Source organism: Biomphalaria glabrata, chromosome 2 (genome assembly GCF_947242115.1).
Source record: "Biomphalaria glabrata chromosome 2, xgBioGlab47.1, whole genome shotgun sequence".
Lineage (NCBI taxonomy): Eukaryota > Metazoa > Mollusca > Gastropoda > Planorbidae > Biomphalaria > Biomphalaria glabrata.
In genome coordinates, this window is record NC_074712.1 from 29,828,307 (window position 1) to 29,844,033 (window position 15,727).

At 35.4% G+C, this 15,727-nt stretch overlaps 1 protein-coding gene across 8 annotated transcripts in view; it reads right to left on the bottom strand.

Annotated features, from left to right (window-relative positions):
- LOC106057586 (probable helicase with zinc finger domain) overlaps positions 1-15,727 on the bottom strand; it is a 38,305-nt gene that overhangs the window by 21,180 nt on the left and 1,398 nt on the right. For 7 of the 8 annotated variants that reach the window (XM_056019983.1, XM_056019981.1, XM_056019980.1 and 4 more), the window contains exons 2-12: positions 10,871-11,081; positions 7,361-7,397; positions 6,969-7,090; positions 5,957-6,248; positions 5,472-5,652; positions 4,238-4,436; positions 4,033-4,140; positions 3,725-3,904; positions 3,441-3,640; positions 314-490; positions 15-225 (exon numbers count right to left, since the gene is read on the bottom strand). In XM_056019983.1, coding sequence (XP_055875958.1) covers positions 15-225; positions 314-490; positions 3,441-3,640; positions 3,725-3,904; positions 4,033-4,140; positions 4,238-4,436; positions 5,472-5,652; positions 5,957-6,248; positions 6,969-7,090; positions 7,361-7,397; positions 10,871-11,035 — 1,872 coding nt within the window. In that variant the 5' untranslated portion in view covers positions 11,036-11,081. Of the gene's footprint in view, positions 1-14; positions 226-313; positions 491-3,440; positions 3,641-3,724; positions 3,905-4,032; positions 4,141-4,237; positions 4,437-5,471; positions 5,653-5,956; positions 6,249-6,968; positions 7,091-7,360; positions 7,398-10,870; positions 11,082-11,728; positions 11,749-15,727 lie in introns of those variants that run through there. The other variant, XM_056019986.1, reaches the window with a different exon arrangement.

Below are 15,727 nucleotides of genomic sequence, written 5' to 3' on the forward strand. Positions count from 1 at the left end.
TTAAATGGCTTTACTTTTTCAGGACGTTCCTTTTTAGCATCAGCAATCCAGGCAATATTAGAAGATTGAAGAATAAGTCTGCCAGCCATGGAGTCTTCTGAAAGGTCGTCTTCAAGCTTCATGCGAGCAAAAAGCTCTCCCCCATGAGCATATTTAGCAGTTGGTAACAAACTAGGCATGAGGAGAAATCTGTTCACTAGTTGAAGGGAGGTCGTCACATTGAACCTGAAAGTGAGAACATTCTATTTTTATTTATCTGAAGCAACAAGCATGTGCATGTCAATAACATAAACTAATTGCAGAAGTCAACTACCTGGACACATATTTGACCTGATCCATTTCTTCAATGTACAGCATTTCATGCATCCAAAGGCGATAGTTCTCTTTGCTCAGACTTTGTAAAACTGTCTCAGGCAGACAGAATTTATCAGGTCTTGGAAGAGTGTATTTCGCCATGAGTGCTGCTTCAGACTCACTGTATGAGACAGGTCTGAGGGATAGAAATTTTTTTTATTATTATTATCTGTTCCTACGGGGTCAGTAGCACTTTTCCAGGACAAAATTTTAGGAGATTTTGGGAAGTTATTTAAGGATGAAATGTATGATGTATTCCGGTATATATATATATATATAAATACTAGCGGCCTGCAGGCCTTAGTTTGTGTTTACTAATCTAGTGGATTGGATTTAGATGTATGTTAAACTTAGCTAATGATCCTTTCAAGTTTTTCTCTTTCGCTACGAAAATAAAAGTAGGTTTGCAAAAATGTGTTTACCCGAAGCCGATACATTCATATCATTTAAAAACGAAAGAAATGATGGATGATTAGGATATAAAGTACAATTAAAACGGGTTTACCCGATTTGTTAAATGAATGGGATTATAAAGTAAGTCAGGACGTCTGAATTCACAGATATATGGAACGAATTGATGTAAAAATGCTTTTGAAACACAAAATTGAAGGTTAATTTTATTACGTAATGACATCAATAGACCATCTTTTGTATTTTCATGTGCCAGAGTAAAAGACTATCTGCGCAAAGTGTAGTTCTTAAAATTAGATCTAGATCCTTTCAATCTTTTCTCATGTAAATATGGCCTAGAATGCCCTAGATCGATGAAGTTATAATGTTTTCATAGAGTTGGTCAACTTTTTTTTTGAGGGTCTTAAGCTTGTTTTAGGGCTGCAATACATACACTACAGTCTAAGTTAGTACCCAAGAAACATTTATGCCAAGTTTTATCAAGATTGGTCGAACGGTTTTGATTTCTATTCATAACATACATACATACATACGCCTTACTTTCTACTATATAGTATATATATATATATTTCTAGGCCTATATATAATTAAATATATATACATATATGTGTGAGTGTGTCCCCCTCGTTTGAGTGATACATTGTAAAACATACACAAAACTATGCATTTATCAAATCAATTATCATTACTAGATTTTGGATATAATAAATATCTTGCTAACATCCCACCCAGAAAAGAAACAATGTTATGTGGTATGTCCACAGAAAATGTAATGAAAGTTATCTTTTTATTTAGGATCAACTTGACTGTCATCCCAAATCCTCAAACAACTTTTTTTTTTTTCAAAGATTTATTAAAGAACATTACAAATGGTCGCTATTCCATTTTTTAAAATAAGAAACATTCTTAGAGATGCCTTCCGGCCTACATTTTTAGTTACTATGTGTATCTAGAGTCATAGTGTGCATTTGAGATAATGTTTTATTCCTTTATTAACTGTGCTTAAATTCTCCTCATAAACACAGCCTGTAATATACAGGCCTATTTGTATGTTTAGTTGACATTTGCTTACTAAATAATGGCTTTTGGATTGGGGGGAGGGTATTAGACCTATTAGCGCTTTGTTTTTTCAAGCACAATTTCTTTTTCAACTATGTAGTTTCCCTGGCTTTTACGACCAAAATAACTATTTTCGTTGAATCTACAGTAGTAGATCTAGACTCTTTTTAAGTCACTAAAGTTCGCTGACTTTTCACTAGATTGTAAAGATTTAGCTTAAATCTAGAGTCTAGATCTAAGTCACTAAATTTGTGGACTTTTCACGTCTGTGTGCGAATTATCTTCACTGAATCTACCGTAAATCTAGACTCTATAGATTATAATTCTAAGTCACTAAATTTGCTGACTTTTTACGGCTGTGTGCAAATTATCTTCACAGAATCTACCATAAATGTAGACTCTAGATCTAAGTCACTAAAATTCTCTGACTTTTCACAGCTGTGTGAGAATTATCTTCACTAGATTGTAGTGATTTAGCCTAAATCTATTTCTAGAGTAATCTAGACATTATATTCAGGATAATTAAATTCACTGAGTTTTCAGGTTAGGTGCGAATTATCTTCACTAGATCTAACTTAGATCTAAATCTAGACACTTTAACTAGCTAGATGATTTACGTTACGGACTTTCCACACGAAGTCACTATTACAACAAGAAGATTTTAGGTGAGGGAGGGCCATGAGGGGTGTAGCATAACATATTAGGCTAGCAATAGCTCTAATTATAGACAAATAGTCACTAAAGACTAGATCTAGCGCGTCTTCCGTGGTAACAATGAAAGGAAACAACCATTTCTATGTTGCCTTCAGACAAATAAAGCTAGGTGAAATGCTTGCTTGAGCCGTGACCTCCGTGACCATATTGAAGGTGCCACTTGAGCCAAGGCTGTCTTCAATCAAGAGGTCGCGCTTCACAAGTGGGTGAAGGGTGGTGTAAACGCGCCACAGGTCAGCTCATTAACACAGCCAGCCCGTCATGGGATTAGAATGCCTAGTTATGCTGTTTTTTTCCCCACCACATTTTTAGCAAGAAATAAGCAAAATTATATTTTTAAATAAATTGGGGTAAAAATTTTAGGAGAGTGGACAAAATTTTAGGAGAATTATGGCAATTTTTTGAAGAATTTTAGGAGACTTTTCATTTTTTAGAAGATTTTAGGAGCACTACGAACCCTGTCCTAATATGTAAAATACAACAAAAAAAAATTATCTTAAACCAAAGAGACAGAGTCCATACCATTTTTGGTCTTAAAATTTTAGGGTCAGATCACTAAAGATTAATATCATGCCCCAAATACAAGTATAACAAACATAAAATTAAAATTGACCTCAGTCACCCTGTGATCTATTAAACACCCTTTCTTTTTAAAATCATTAAGAGTGGCAAAAACCACTTCCCTACCAATCTAGGGGATTTGAGATTGAATTCTGACATCTACCAGATACCCCCTCAGCCCACCTGGTCCACAAAAGAGATCACACCAAAGAGCACTGAGAATGCTATAAGAATAAAATGTTGTGCTATACAAAAACATTTTTTTTTAAATTCATCTAATTATTTAAACATCAATGCTAGTCTTTTACAGTCCTAAAGTATCTGATTAGAATAATACAAACCTAGGTTCAAAATTGACTAAAGTAACAGTACTTTCATTCCATCTATGTGCCTCAGTCAATGTTATTTCTTTACGGATCTTTTCCAAGTCAGTTGCTGGAGCTGACTCTACTTGAACTTCCTTCATCAAGATCACCTCCACACCAAAGTCAAAAACAATGGATTGACGAAATGTTCCATAGATCTCAGTTTTAAACACAACCTAAAATTGTAACAAAGATTTAAATGAATATTTTCAGCTCACAGTGGGTTATGTACTAGTATGTACAAAAATTAAATAACTCACTTTGACTCTGTAGACATATTCCCCTTGCCCTTTACTTTGAGTGTCTTGATTGGCCCACTCCTGACATTGGTTTTCTAAGTTCTGATACTTTTGTGTCTTCCTTGGACCAACTGATATGCTAGAGATGTGGAAATAGCTTCTGTTGGTGTCAGACATAAGAGCAACAAAATGGAGGCACAGCTGTGACATGGGCAAGGAAAAAATGGAAGAATACTTTCACACAGTAGATCTAAAAGCTTATAAGAATAAATAAAACTAATTGAAACCCTAAGGTTAATGTTATTTCTTTCTTTTAAATTAAATAATACCTTGCTGGTTACTGTGAAGGTCCAAGCATTTGTACATTTCTTGGTAGACATGCTAACTTTAAGGTCAGAGTTCACATGAATTTTAACTAGATCCATATTCTCCACAAGCTATATAAAAAATAAACATCACTAATAAATCATGATCACTTGTGTTTAACAATAATATTAACCTAAACAAAAACACAGTGTTATTTACTATACTAACCACCATCTTGGGGGAATCTTGAGACATCAGCTTCTCTAACAGCTGCTCTATGTATGTCCCACCATGAGCTCTGGCTTCCTGCGACTGCAGTAGCTGCTGCTTTCTTACTGCATATCTATGGTTCCATTCTTCCAGTTCAGCCTCTGAGTGAGCTCTTGTGCACTTTTCACCAAACGTGCATCTACCTGTGTCCATAAACCTAAGTAGACAAAAATAAAACAACAATTAAAAAAAGAGTGTAAAAAATTGCATGATAGAAAACATAACATTGACTTTAAAAAACTTTAGGGTTTTCTTCTTCTTCATCTAGTTTTTTGTTGCTGAGTTGTGCTTTTGGAGTCTGTGCCATGGAAACGTAGTATGCTAACCTTCATTGTATTGCTGTACAAAGTGTTGGTTATGCTGGGTTATTTTGGTATTAGGGTCTTTCTGAGGTGAATTAAATTTGGAGTATTTTAAGAGACTAGAGAGTGTGATTGACAGTTTTGTTTTTGGGCTCAGTGTCTACAGTGGGATGTGTGTCAAGAAGTTAATTCTGTTTAGGTGAAATTTTGACTGTGAGACTAATTCTTTCTCTCCTAATCGACCATATCATCGTTGATTTGACCCAATTAAATTTAACCAATGTTTAGTTTTGTAAATTTTATTTTGTGTTTTATAAAAAGAGCATGCATTCCCATTCCATTCTATAGTAAATAAAACATTTTCTAATTACAAAGCTATTGAAGCTCAATCATATCAGGGGAGTGAAATAGTATTGTGCATAATGAAAAAATCTGTCGAAACATGAAAAAAAATTACTACGGAAAGAGAAAGAGTTAACAACCCATTCTTGTTTTAAAATATTAAAACTTTGCATGGGCAGTGAAAACAACACCCGATAAAGTTTCTTAACCATTAATACAATTTTCTAATCCTCTTTATTTGCTTTGAGGTGATATGGGAGTATGAGACAACCCAAAACTATACAAAGGTTTAATTTTTCCCACAGAAAAGTGTTGAGCTTAATTTTTGTTTCATATCAAGATTTGTTTTTCAATGCTGATTTAGGACTAATTTAAACTCTTAGAACTTTCAGCATAATAAAGAAAAACTCTTCATTTCATATCAACCATTGTTTCCATTATCTTGAAATTCACTTCATTATTCCAAAAGAAGTAGCACACAAAAACAATACAAGCACAGATTAGCGCAGAACAATTAGGCAGTTCATTTGATCAATTTCTCCCCTCACCTTTTACACAAACTGTACTCGTCACTAGCCAGTCCTCTAGGCGGGGCCCTATACTGCCACTGATTGGCTGCATCTTCTGCAACATTCTGCTTATGAAAGAAGCTGAGATTGTGCATCTCCAAATCATCTTTATCTGTAAAACTGATCTCACAAGAGTTGCAGGCATACTGAGGGACTGAGTCTGAAAGAATAAACATTTATGATAATATGTACATTTTCAAAAAACAAATATCATGTTTTCGCAATAAATCTACATTACCTTACCTTGAACATTCTACTCAAACAGCTATTTCTTTCATAAAAGATTTTAAAATCTTGATATAAAATTTTTCAATTCCACTTTTTGGTAATCAAACTTGTATTGACATTTTGCATCGTGGTATCAGTTCTTGAATTAGATACTAGTAAACAGAACCCTTGCTTAATCAAATAAGAAATATTAGTAGCACACAGTTAGATCTAATGTTTCTTTTAAGTTTACTTACCCTCATTGTTTTTGTGCTGAGGTGACTTTCCAGTAGACTTTGAAGATTTGTTGACACTACCAGCTGTGTCAACATCTCCATAAGAAGTGTGACCAAGTCTAACGCTATTAATATCATTATGTTTTACATTATTATTGCCCTTGTTAGAAGCCTCTCCTTTCTCTAATCCATGGGAATCACTTTCAAATTCCTGATTAAAGGAATCCCCTTCAGCCTCCTCATCTGAGTCTGGTCCCTCAACGGCATTCAATATAATTTTCAATTTTTCAAATTCTCTTTTTGCTATAGAATTCTGCAAATTTTATAAACAAAATCAATGATCATGTGACAGAACAAGAAAAACAAAATAAATACTTTTTGAAAAAAAAACAAAAAAACAAAGCTTATATTTAGTGTACTTGTATCTATTAGTTTGAATGGGTCATGTAATTAAATTTGTAATAGATCTAACAATAAAAAGCATTTATAAACAAAAAAAGAAAGGGGTAACGACCTGAATTCTAACACATGTGGCTCAAGCCTTCTCAGGCTTCCCAAGCCAACATGGTAATCACTCTGCTAGTGGAGAGTCCATAAATTCTGAAGATTGTATAGTTATCTATTGTTTTTACAGTCTCATCCTATTTTTCATGTTGTGTTCACTAAAACTCAGACAATGATGTATAAGGGGGACTAATTCACCTTATACCACCACTTCAGTCAAGTACAAATTCTTTCCCTTGTTTGAGATACCAAACAAAATAATTAATTAATAATAATTAATTAACTAATTGGTTATATTTTTTTTAGTGATTCTTGTGTTGTCAGGTAAAAGAAATTATTGTGCAAAATTTCAGCTTGATCCAAGATTGGGTGTGGGAGAAATAACATGTACAAACTATTGACCAGGCAGACAGAGTTGATATAAGCTTTGCAAAGATATGACTATGTAAAATTCAATAAAAATTTAGATTACAAATTAACATAATTCTTAATTTTATTTTATTTTTTTTTATGTTAAAACTTCTTTTACCTGAGGATCTAAATGAATCCACTCTTCAACAAACTTAAACGCATCTTGAAATAAAAGGAGCTGACATAGTAATTTGGTTTTCTTTTCCAGTAATCTTGAATTCCCAGGATAATTAGTGAGAGCTACCAGGATTTAATTGAAAATAAATAATAGTACATGACATCAACAGTTTCAACAATATTAAATTATTATATTATAGTAAATGTTTAGAAAAAAGCACAAAAAGAAAAAATGTGAACTACTTTTGAAAAAAGAAATTATGTAAGTCTTTTTATCATGACAGACAAGCAGAGATTTTAAGGTGATATGTTTTACAAAGATTGAAATATCAAGTATGTTTGAAATATATTTTAAGTTATATATGCTTAAGTTATACATGTTAAAATATTTACCTTCATTACAAACAATTAATGCCTCTTTATGTTGTTTCTGTAAAAATACATTAAACAATAGCTATATATATTTAGATGAAAAAATCTTAAAACTCTTAGCTATTATATTGTATTTACAACAGATATTATATGTTTACTTGTATATTATCAGAAGAAGAGAAATGGTACAATTTTACTTATCTTATCTTATATAATACAGACGTTACTTCAAAAAAGCAGATGATTACATCCTACGTGTCATGCATTTAGTCATGCATATTAACCAATGACTTAAATTCTGCCAAGTCACTGGTTTTCCTGGCTAGCTCAGGCAACCCATTCCATGCTCTAATAGCAATAGGGAAGAAGGAGTATTTGTACAAATTTGTTCTATGACGAGGAATGTGTCTTTATCTTTGTGTCTTTCAGAGTATTTTATTAAATTTTGTTTTAGTATTTTAAAATTATGGTTCAGTGTTTTATGTATAATTGCTACTTTACTTTTGAGTCTTCTGTCCTGAAGGCTTTCTAAATTTAGTGATTTTACTAAAGGTGTTACTCTAGTCAAATGTGAAGATTCGTTTGTTATGAATCTCACTGCTCTATTTTGTGTCTGTTCCAGTTTCTTAATGTTTTCTTGAGTTGAGGGGTCCCAAACGGAGGATGCATATTCTATTATTGGCCTAACCAAGGTTAAATAACATTTTAGTTTTATGTTCTTATTTGATTTATAGAAATTTCTTTAAATAAACCCTTATGCTTTGCTTGATTTTTTTTTAGTTTTATCAATACGTGAATTCCATGACAGTTTTTCATTTATTATAACACCTAGGTATTTTGCGTTTTTAGTCTGTGTTACTGGTTTGCCATGAATAAGATAAATGGAATTAATTTGTTTTAGTTTTTTTGTTACTCTTAACAACTGACATTTTTCTGGTTGGAAAGTCGGTAAAACTTTACATCGAAGGACCCTAGTTTTTCAGGTCAATTATTTGGCAGCTGTCTATCCGCACGTATGATGACGTACTGACGTGACCTCACCTTCTCGCGCGCAGAGCCCGCCCGGTCACTGCCCTCTCTCTCTCTCTTCTTTTAGTACGTTAAATCGTAGATCTATGTAATATAGATTTAGATTTTTTTGTACAAATTATTCTTGGAATAACTATTAATCCAGTGTAGGCCTACTTTCCTAAATTTTATGCTTGAGAGCCACACGTTAGAACTGAATCACAAATATTCTTATATTTGAACATCTTCTAGTTTAGGCTTAGCTTTCATCTCTTTTTTTTTATATCTATATTCGTTTATACGGTTTAAATGCAACTGCAACTTATTTCATTTACATCAGCAATGAGCCTTTGTATTGTATAGCATATGTCTCCCCTACCGGCTTTAAATATAAAAAAAAAATAACAGTTACATTTTAGTTAAAATGCGGGTAACTCCTCCGTTGTCTGGTTCCAAGTCCAGAATGTGAAAGGAGGAGGGGCGAGCATATGTTAGGCTACACACTACTCTTCATAAACATCTAGCGGTATACCCATCTAGCTACTGTTATTGAAAATTGCGTGGATTTTAGATAAATATCTGTACTTATAAGGAAACCCATTAAGTTTAATTTAATTTGAAAATAAAATAAAGAATATGTTGCACATATACGAAACCCAGTATGATTGGTTTATTTCATAGACTATGGTTTACTTTAATTTTAAAGTAAAATTACATTAAATCAATAAATTAAAAAATAATAATTTAGGTCTGTAAAACATTACAAATGAAAAAAAAAATAGTGTCAGCAAAAATATATAAATATAGGCCTATAACCGGTACATATATATGATAACAGTACCATACATTTGTGACACAAACAAACAAAAAAAAAACAAATTAAAAAAATAAAGATTAATTCATTCTCATTATTTATTTTTTATAGCCTTTTAAATATTTTTTTTATTACATAATATAGATCCAGAGTTTTCATGTCATTAGCCAATGACTAGATCTATCACGAACTATTAGGCCTACATGATACTACCGACACCGTCTAGCCGGTAGTGACCTTGTGACCTGATTACCGTAGCAATAGACAGCGCGGTGCTGCCACTTGCGTAACATTCTTCAAAAGGGTCCTTCGATGTAAAGTTTTACAGAAAGACATGCTCCAATTTGATTCCCATTTCTGTAATTCATCTAATTCTCTTTGTAAAATATCTGTGTCTTGTGTTGTTTTTATTGTTCTATATATTATGCAATTGTCTGCAAATAATCTGACTTTTGTTCCTGAAGTAATGCAATTTGGTAAATCATTTATGTAAATTAAAAATAGTAGTGGACCTAAGACTGTTCCTTGAGGTACACCTGAGTTTACTGTTTTCTGTGTTGATTTAGAGCCATTTATTATTACAGTTTGTTCTCTCCCTATCAGAAAATCTTTATCCACTGATGCAATGGACCATTAATGCCAAAATATTTTAATTTTTTAAGCAAACTATGGTGGTGAACTTTGTCAAAAGCCTTAGAAAAATCTAGTAAGATAGCATCTATTTGTTCACTATTATCTAAACCTTTTGAAAAATCATCAATTAGTCCTATTAGTTGTGTTTCACATGATCTATATTTCCTAAAGCCATGTTGGTATGGGGTGAGGACATTATGTTTGTCTAAGTGGTTTATGATGTTGCTACATATGTGTTCTAAAATTTTACATGTGATGCTGGTAAGTGATACTGGTTTGTAGTTTCCTGGGTCAGATTTTTCTCCTTTTTTAAATAGGGGGGTGACATTAGCTTCTTTCCAGTCCTTTGGTACTCTGCCTTGGTTAAGCGATGCCTGAAAGAGTATTTTGAACACTGGGGCTAGCTCATTGCTTAGTTCTTTGAGTAATCTAGCTGGAATACCATCAGGTCCAGACGCTTTATTTGGTTTGGTGTTGGCTAATAGTTTTTGGATTCCATTTTCTTGTACTACTATATCTTCTATGTTGTCTACTTTGTTCAAATTAAGAAATATGTCTTTGTCTCCTGGGGATGAGAATGCTGATGCAAAGTATTTGTTTAGGATGTTTGATTTATTTTCATTATCATTATGTACTTAGTTTTATTGAGTAAGTAAACTTCCCTACAAGGTCTACAGAGCAAATAAAGTTTTCTGATGCCAACAAGGAATGAGGATGTGTCTTTAGTTTGCACAATAAGCAACTGTTGTTTTTTTTTCTCTTACCATAAAATGTAAGGTGCCTTAGGCGGGTGGACACAGGGTTGTCCTTAAATCTCAATCTCCCTAGCTTAATACAAAATGTCAGCAGTTAGCTGCTTTATCATTCACCTCAGCAACATTTTCTTCTGAGCAATAGTATAAGGGATTTCATTTTTTTTCCATTGTTCTTTCTCTTTGTTGGTTATTGTTTTATAGTAAGAAAAAAATACCCAGAAATAAGATGCTGCTAAATATGAGTCATAGATGAAGATATAGAAATGCTGCATGAAGAAATAATGAAGTATAACACCATTGTTTAAATGTTAGGGAACTTACTTTCTTACTAAGAGCATTGATTTTACTAAAATACTGTGCAACTGATTGTGGTTCTGGACCAGTAGATGGACTTTCTTCGCTCGTCCTTTTTTCCTCATCCTCAACTGCCCCTCCAGGATTTTCAGGAGTACCCTCATCCTTGGGCTGCTGTGGTACTCCATCCATTACATGGCTTCCTCAATGAAACTCACTAGGGATCATTGATGCTGCACTACAAACATTTGGAAAAACTGCAGTGAATTGCATGTTAATAAATTTTTATTCTAAAACAATTAGATTTTTTTCTAACTTGGAGCCATAATATGGAAAAAAACTGCTACAAGCAGGAGCTATCCAACTTTCACAGTGTAAGCTTTAAATATTAAATATTTTAAAATATAAAAACAATATAGAGTACCTATAGTTTTGGGAAAATGAATAAAACCTGCAAAATAGATTTTTCTAATAAAAGAAATCTCAAAATGTCAATTACAAACAATTATTAAATATTCTTATAAGTTTTATCCTGTTTAAGTACTACAACATAAATAACTAACCATGCCAACTGTAAATTAACAAAATCTTTTTTTTTTCCTGATTTAAAAATATTTATGACCTTTAATTCATTAAAATAACAGTGGCATGCTATTTGATCCGCTTTGTTAGGCCTTAACAAACTTTTTTTTCTTTCTATTTCTGAAGACTTATGTTCAATCCAAAAAATATACTAGTGATTATATTAATGTATTTCTAGTTAGCCTAATTATAATAAATCAGAGATCTAAATGGCTCTACAGACTTTATTTCATTAGTAGTTATAAAGTTCCTCTTACAAAAATAAAAAATCAAGGCGTTAATTCCATTTAAAATAATACATACTCTTAAAAATAATCAAAAAGGCATTAGGGTAGATTTTTTTCTTTCTCCAAAGGCTGGGACGAATTCAGATAATTATTAGTCTCTATAAGTAATCAGTCACAAGTTACTACAGTGTATAACCCTACAAACCCATTTAATTTGTGATGCAACTTAATTTTATATAACCCTACAAACCCATTTAATTTGTGATGCAACTTAATTTTGTATAACCCTACAAACCCATTTAATTTGTGATGCAACTTTATTTAGAGCTATAGACAATGAAACATTTCAATTGAAGACTATATAATACACAAACATCTTCAACTCTTTCAAAGAAAGAAATGACTCACTTGAAGAATATAGATCTAGAATTTAGAACTAGTTCCCATATCTATGACATTAATTTAAAAAATAATAATTTTATAATTATACACAATCTTAATTAGCCTAGGAATACTAACATTATTAAGATCCTAAAACATTGTATTTAATTTACTAGTCTAGACTTCTAGACTAGACTAAGATTAGTAGATCTATCAAGTTCAAGTATCAAGATCTAGACGATAGATCTATTCTAGATTCTAGATTATCATACCTTAACTAACTAGCTAGATCTGTATATTTATATATATATTACTTGTATATACTATTTGTTGTCTCCCGTATTGTTTTAGCCGCTTTGCAGCAGCACCAGAGTTTCCTCTCCGGGGCGCATTCCTGGGCCTTGGATAAAGGGGTCATGGGTGGCCCATGCGTCATGATCCCTCTCTCGACCTTGCTGATGTGATCCAAAGGAACGCATCACATTACATTTGGCACCAACTCAGTTGCAGAAGCTGCCGGAGGGAATTTCGCAGCTGATACTCCCAACGCCTAAGGGGCTTCACTCCTGATTTCTCCTCGAGGTTGTCTCCTGAAGCCTCAGTACCGCAAGGCAGCGGGGGTTTGAAGTCAGAGTACCCCTCTCCTAGATGAACTGCCTTCCTAGGCTGACGAGCTCCATCTGCCCGAAGCTCCCGGTTTTGTGGCGCCAGGTATCCGCCTTTACCCCTTCACCTGTTAGTAAGAGCAGTTTCGCCGGGCTTAATAGCTAAGCCACAAGAGCAGGCCAGGTGCTGGACTTAGTTGTCAGAGGCTATTTGAGACGCATGCCATTAGGAGTATTTTATAGACAATGGGAGCTTAACCCCATTGACACCCCTGGCCATGACAACACGGGAGACAACAGTTACGGGTTATAAGTCCAACTTGATTGGCGTAATGTATGGACGCCACGGGTTGTCTCTGACGGTGGGAGAGGTCTTCGCGCCTCACTGATCAGCTACCGCCCACCTCAACCTGGGCAGCCCCCAGTCAGTTAGGTGCTGATCCGCCACAGCCTGCCTGCTCTAATGGGTGCTTAGAGCTTAGTTTAAAATGACAAGTAGGCTGGAAACCTGCACCAAGCAACAAAAGAAGAAAAATTAAACTGAAAAAGAAAATCCCTGTCATGCGACTGGCCACTTGGAATGTCAGGACAATGTTTCCTGATCTCACTGATGATCTAAGGCAGATCGACGATGCAAGGAAGACGGCAGTTATAAACAACGAGCTAAAAAGGCTACATATTGACATTGCAGCCCTGCAAGAAACCCGACTGGCCGAAAACGGCATGCTCCGCGAGACTGACTACACTTTCTTTTGGAAAGGGAAAGCACAGGATGAGACTCGAATACATGGTGTGGGCTTTGCTGTCAAGAACAGTCTTCTTCCCACGATAGTCCCTCCAGTTGGTGGCTCGGAACGGCTACTAAGCATAAGTATGATGACAGCATCTGGAAAAGTCACTCTTATTAGTGCCTATGCCCCCACACTAATCTTGCTTCAGGAGGACAAAGACAAGTTCTATGAAGACCTCAAAGAAGCCATTGCAAACATTCCTCAAAAAGAACATATGATCCTTCTAGGTGACTTCAATGCCAGAGTAGGATCAGATCACACTACCTGGCCAGACTGTCTTGGGCTTTTTGGAATCGGAAAGATGAATGAGAACGGACAAAGACTGCTTGAATTCTGCACATACCATAAGCTCTGCATTACCAACACATACTTCAGAACAAAACCACAGCACTGTGTCTCATGGAGGCACCCTAGGTCAGGGCACTGGCACCAGCTGGATATGATACTGACACGAAAAAAGGACATTGGAAATATACTGCTGACATGTAGCTACCAAAGCACGGATTGTGATACTGATCATACTTTAGTGTCCTGCCGGACAAGACTGCTGCCAACTAAGATCCACACATCACAGGGAAAAAGAAAATCACGCCTGAATACTACTAGCACAAAAAATCCTGATCTTTGCACAAATTTTGAGAACAAATTAGAGGAAGCTTTTAAAAACTTCTATGTGACTGAGGTAGAAAAAAGCTGGACGTTTATGCGTGATACAATCTACCAAACATCATCACTTGTCTTTGGAAACAAAACCAAGAAAAGCGAAGACTGGTTTGAAGCTAGTCCACCAGAAATGGAAACTGCCACTACGAACAAGAGAGCAGCCATGCTAATCTACAAGAAGGATCCCACCCCAAGCAACTTAAAAAGGCTCAAAGCTGCACGTAACAATGCCCAAAGAGTAGCGAGACAATGTGCTAACAAATACTGGCAGGAGCTATGTGAAGATATTCAATCTTGTGCCGACTGAGGTAACATAAGAGGACTATATGAGGGCATGAGAAAAGCCTTTGGACCTCACACCAGCAAGTGTGCTCCGCTCAAGTCAAAAGATGGCTCAATCATCAGCGATCGTGCGCTGCAAATGGAACAATGGGTAGAACACTATGCAGAACTCTACCAGATTGAAAACGCCATCTCACCAAATGCTGTTTCCAACTTCCCATCACTTCCAGTTTTGACGGAATTAGACGAAACGCCCTCAGTAAAGGAGCTGAGCATTGCCATTGACATGCTTGCACATGGGAAAACACCCGGAGGAGATGGCATTCCTGCTGAAGTAATTCAGGCTGGAAAATATGCCCTAATCAAACCACTCCATGAACTGCTAAGCTTGTGCTGGGAACAAGGAATGGTCCCCCAGGAATTGAAAGACTCCAACATTGTTACAATTTATAAAAATAAAGGCGACCGCTCTGATTGTAACAATTACAGAGGCATCTCACTGCTTAGCATAGTCGGAAAGGCTTTTGCTAGAGTATTACTAAAGCGATTACAGATCCTGGCAGATCGTGTTTATCCAGAGTCGCAGTGTGGCTATAGGGCAGGTAGATCTACAACAGATATGATTTTTTCTCTTCGGCAGCTACAGGAGAAGAGCAGAGAACAAAAGCAGCCCCTCTTCATAGCATTTATTGATTTGACCAAGGCCTTTGACCTTGTTAGCAGAAGCGGTCTGTTTGCTGTACTAGAGAGAATCGGCTGCCCAAATAAGTTAAGAAAACTAGTGTCAGCTTTTCACGAAAATATGCAGGGCACCGTTCAGTTTGAAAGTTCTTCCTCCAGGCCATTCTCCATTAAGAGCGGTGTAAAACAAGGATGTGTACTGGCCCCTACACTATTTGGCATCTTCTTCTCAGTCGTACTATCCAGTGCTTTTAAATCCCTGGAAGACGGAATATACATCCATAGCAGATCCAATGGAAGGCTCTTTAACCTGGCACGTCTTAAAGCCAAAACGAAAAGGCGTCGTATCTTGATAAGGGAGCTGCTGTTTGCCGATGACGCGGCACTCGTATCTCACTCACAAGGAGGTCTACAGAAGCTAGTGAACGCCTTAGCAGCTGCTTGTCAAGAGTTTAGCCTTACTATAAGTCTCTCCAAGACCGAAATCCTGGCACAAGACGTCGCAGAAATACCTATAATACAAATTGGGAACCACACCCTTTCAGTGGTGCAGGAATTTACCTACTTGGGTTCAACAATTGTCAGTAACCTAGATTTAGACATCGAGCTGACAAAAAGGATAGGAAAAGCTACCACAGCATTGGCAAAACTCTCCAAGCGCGTCTGGGAAAA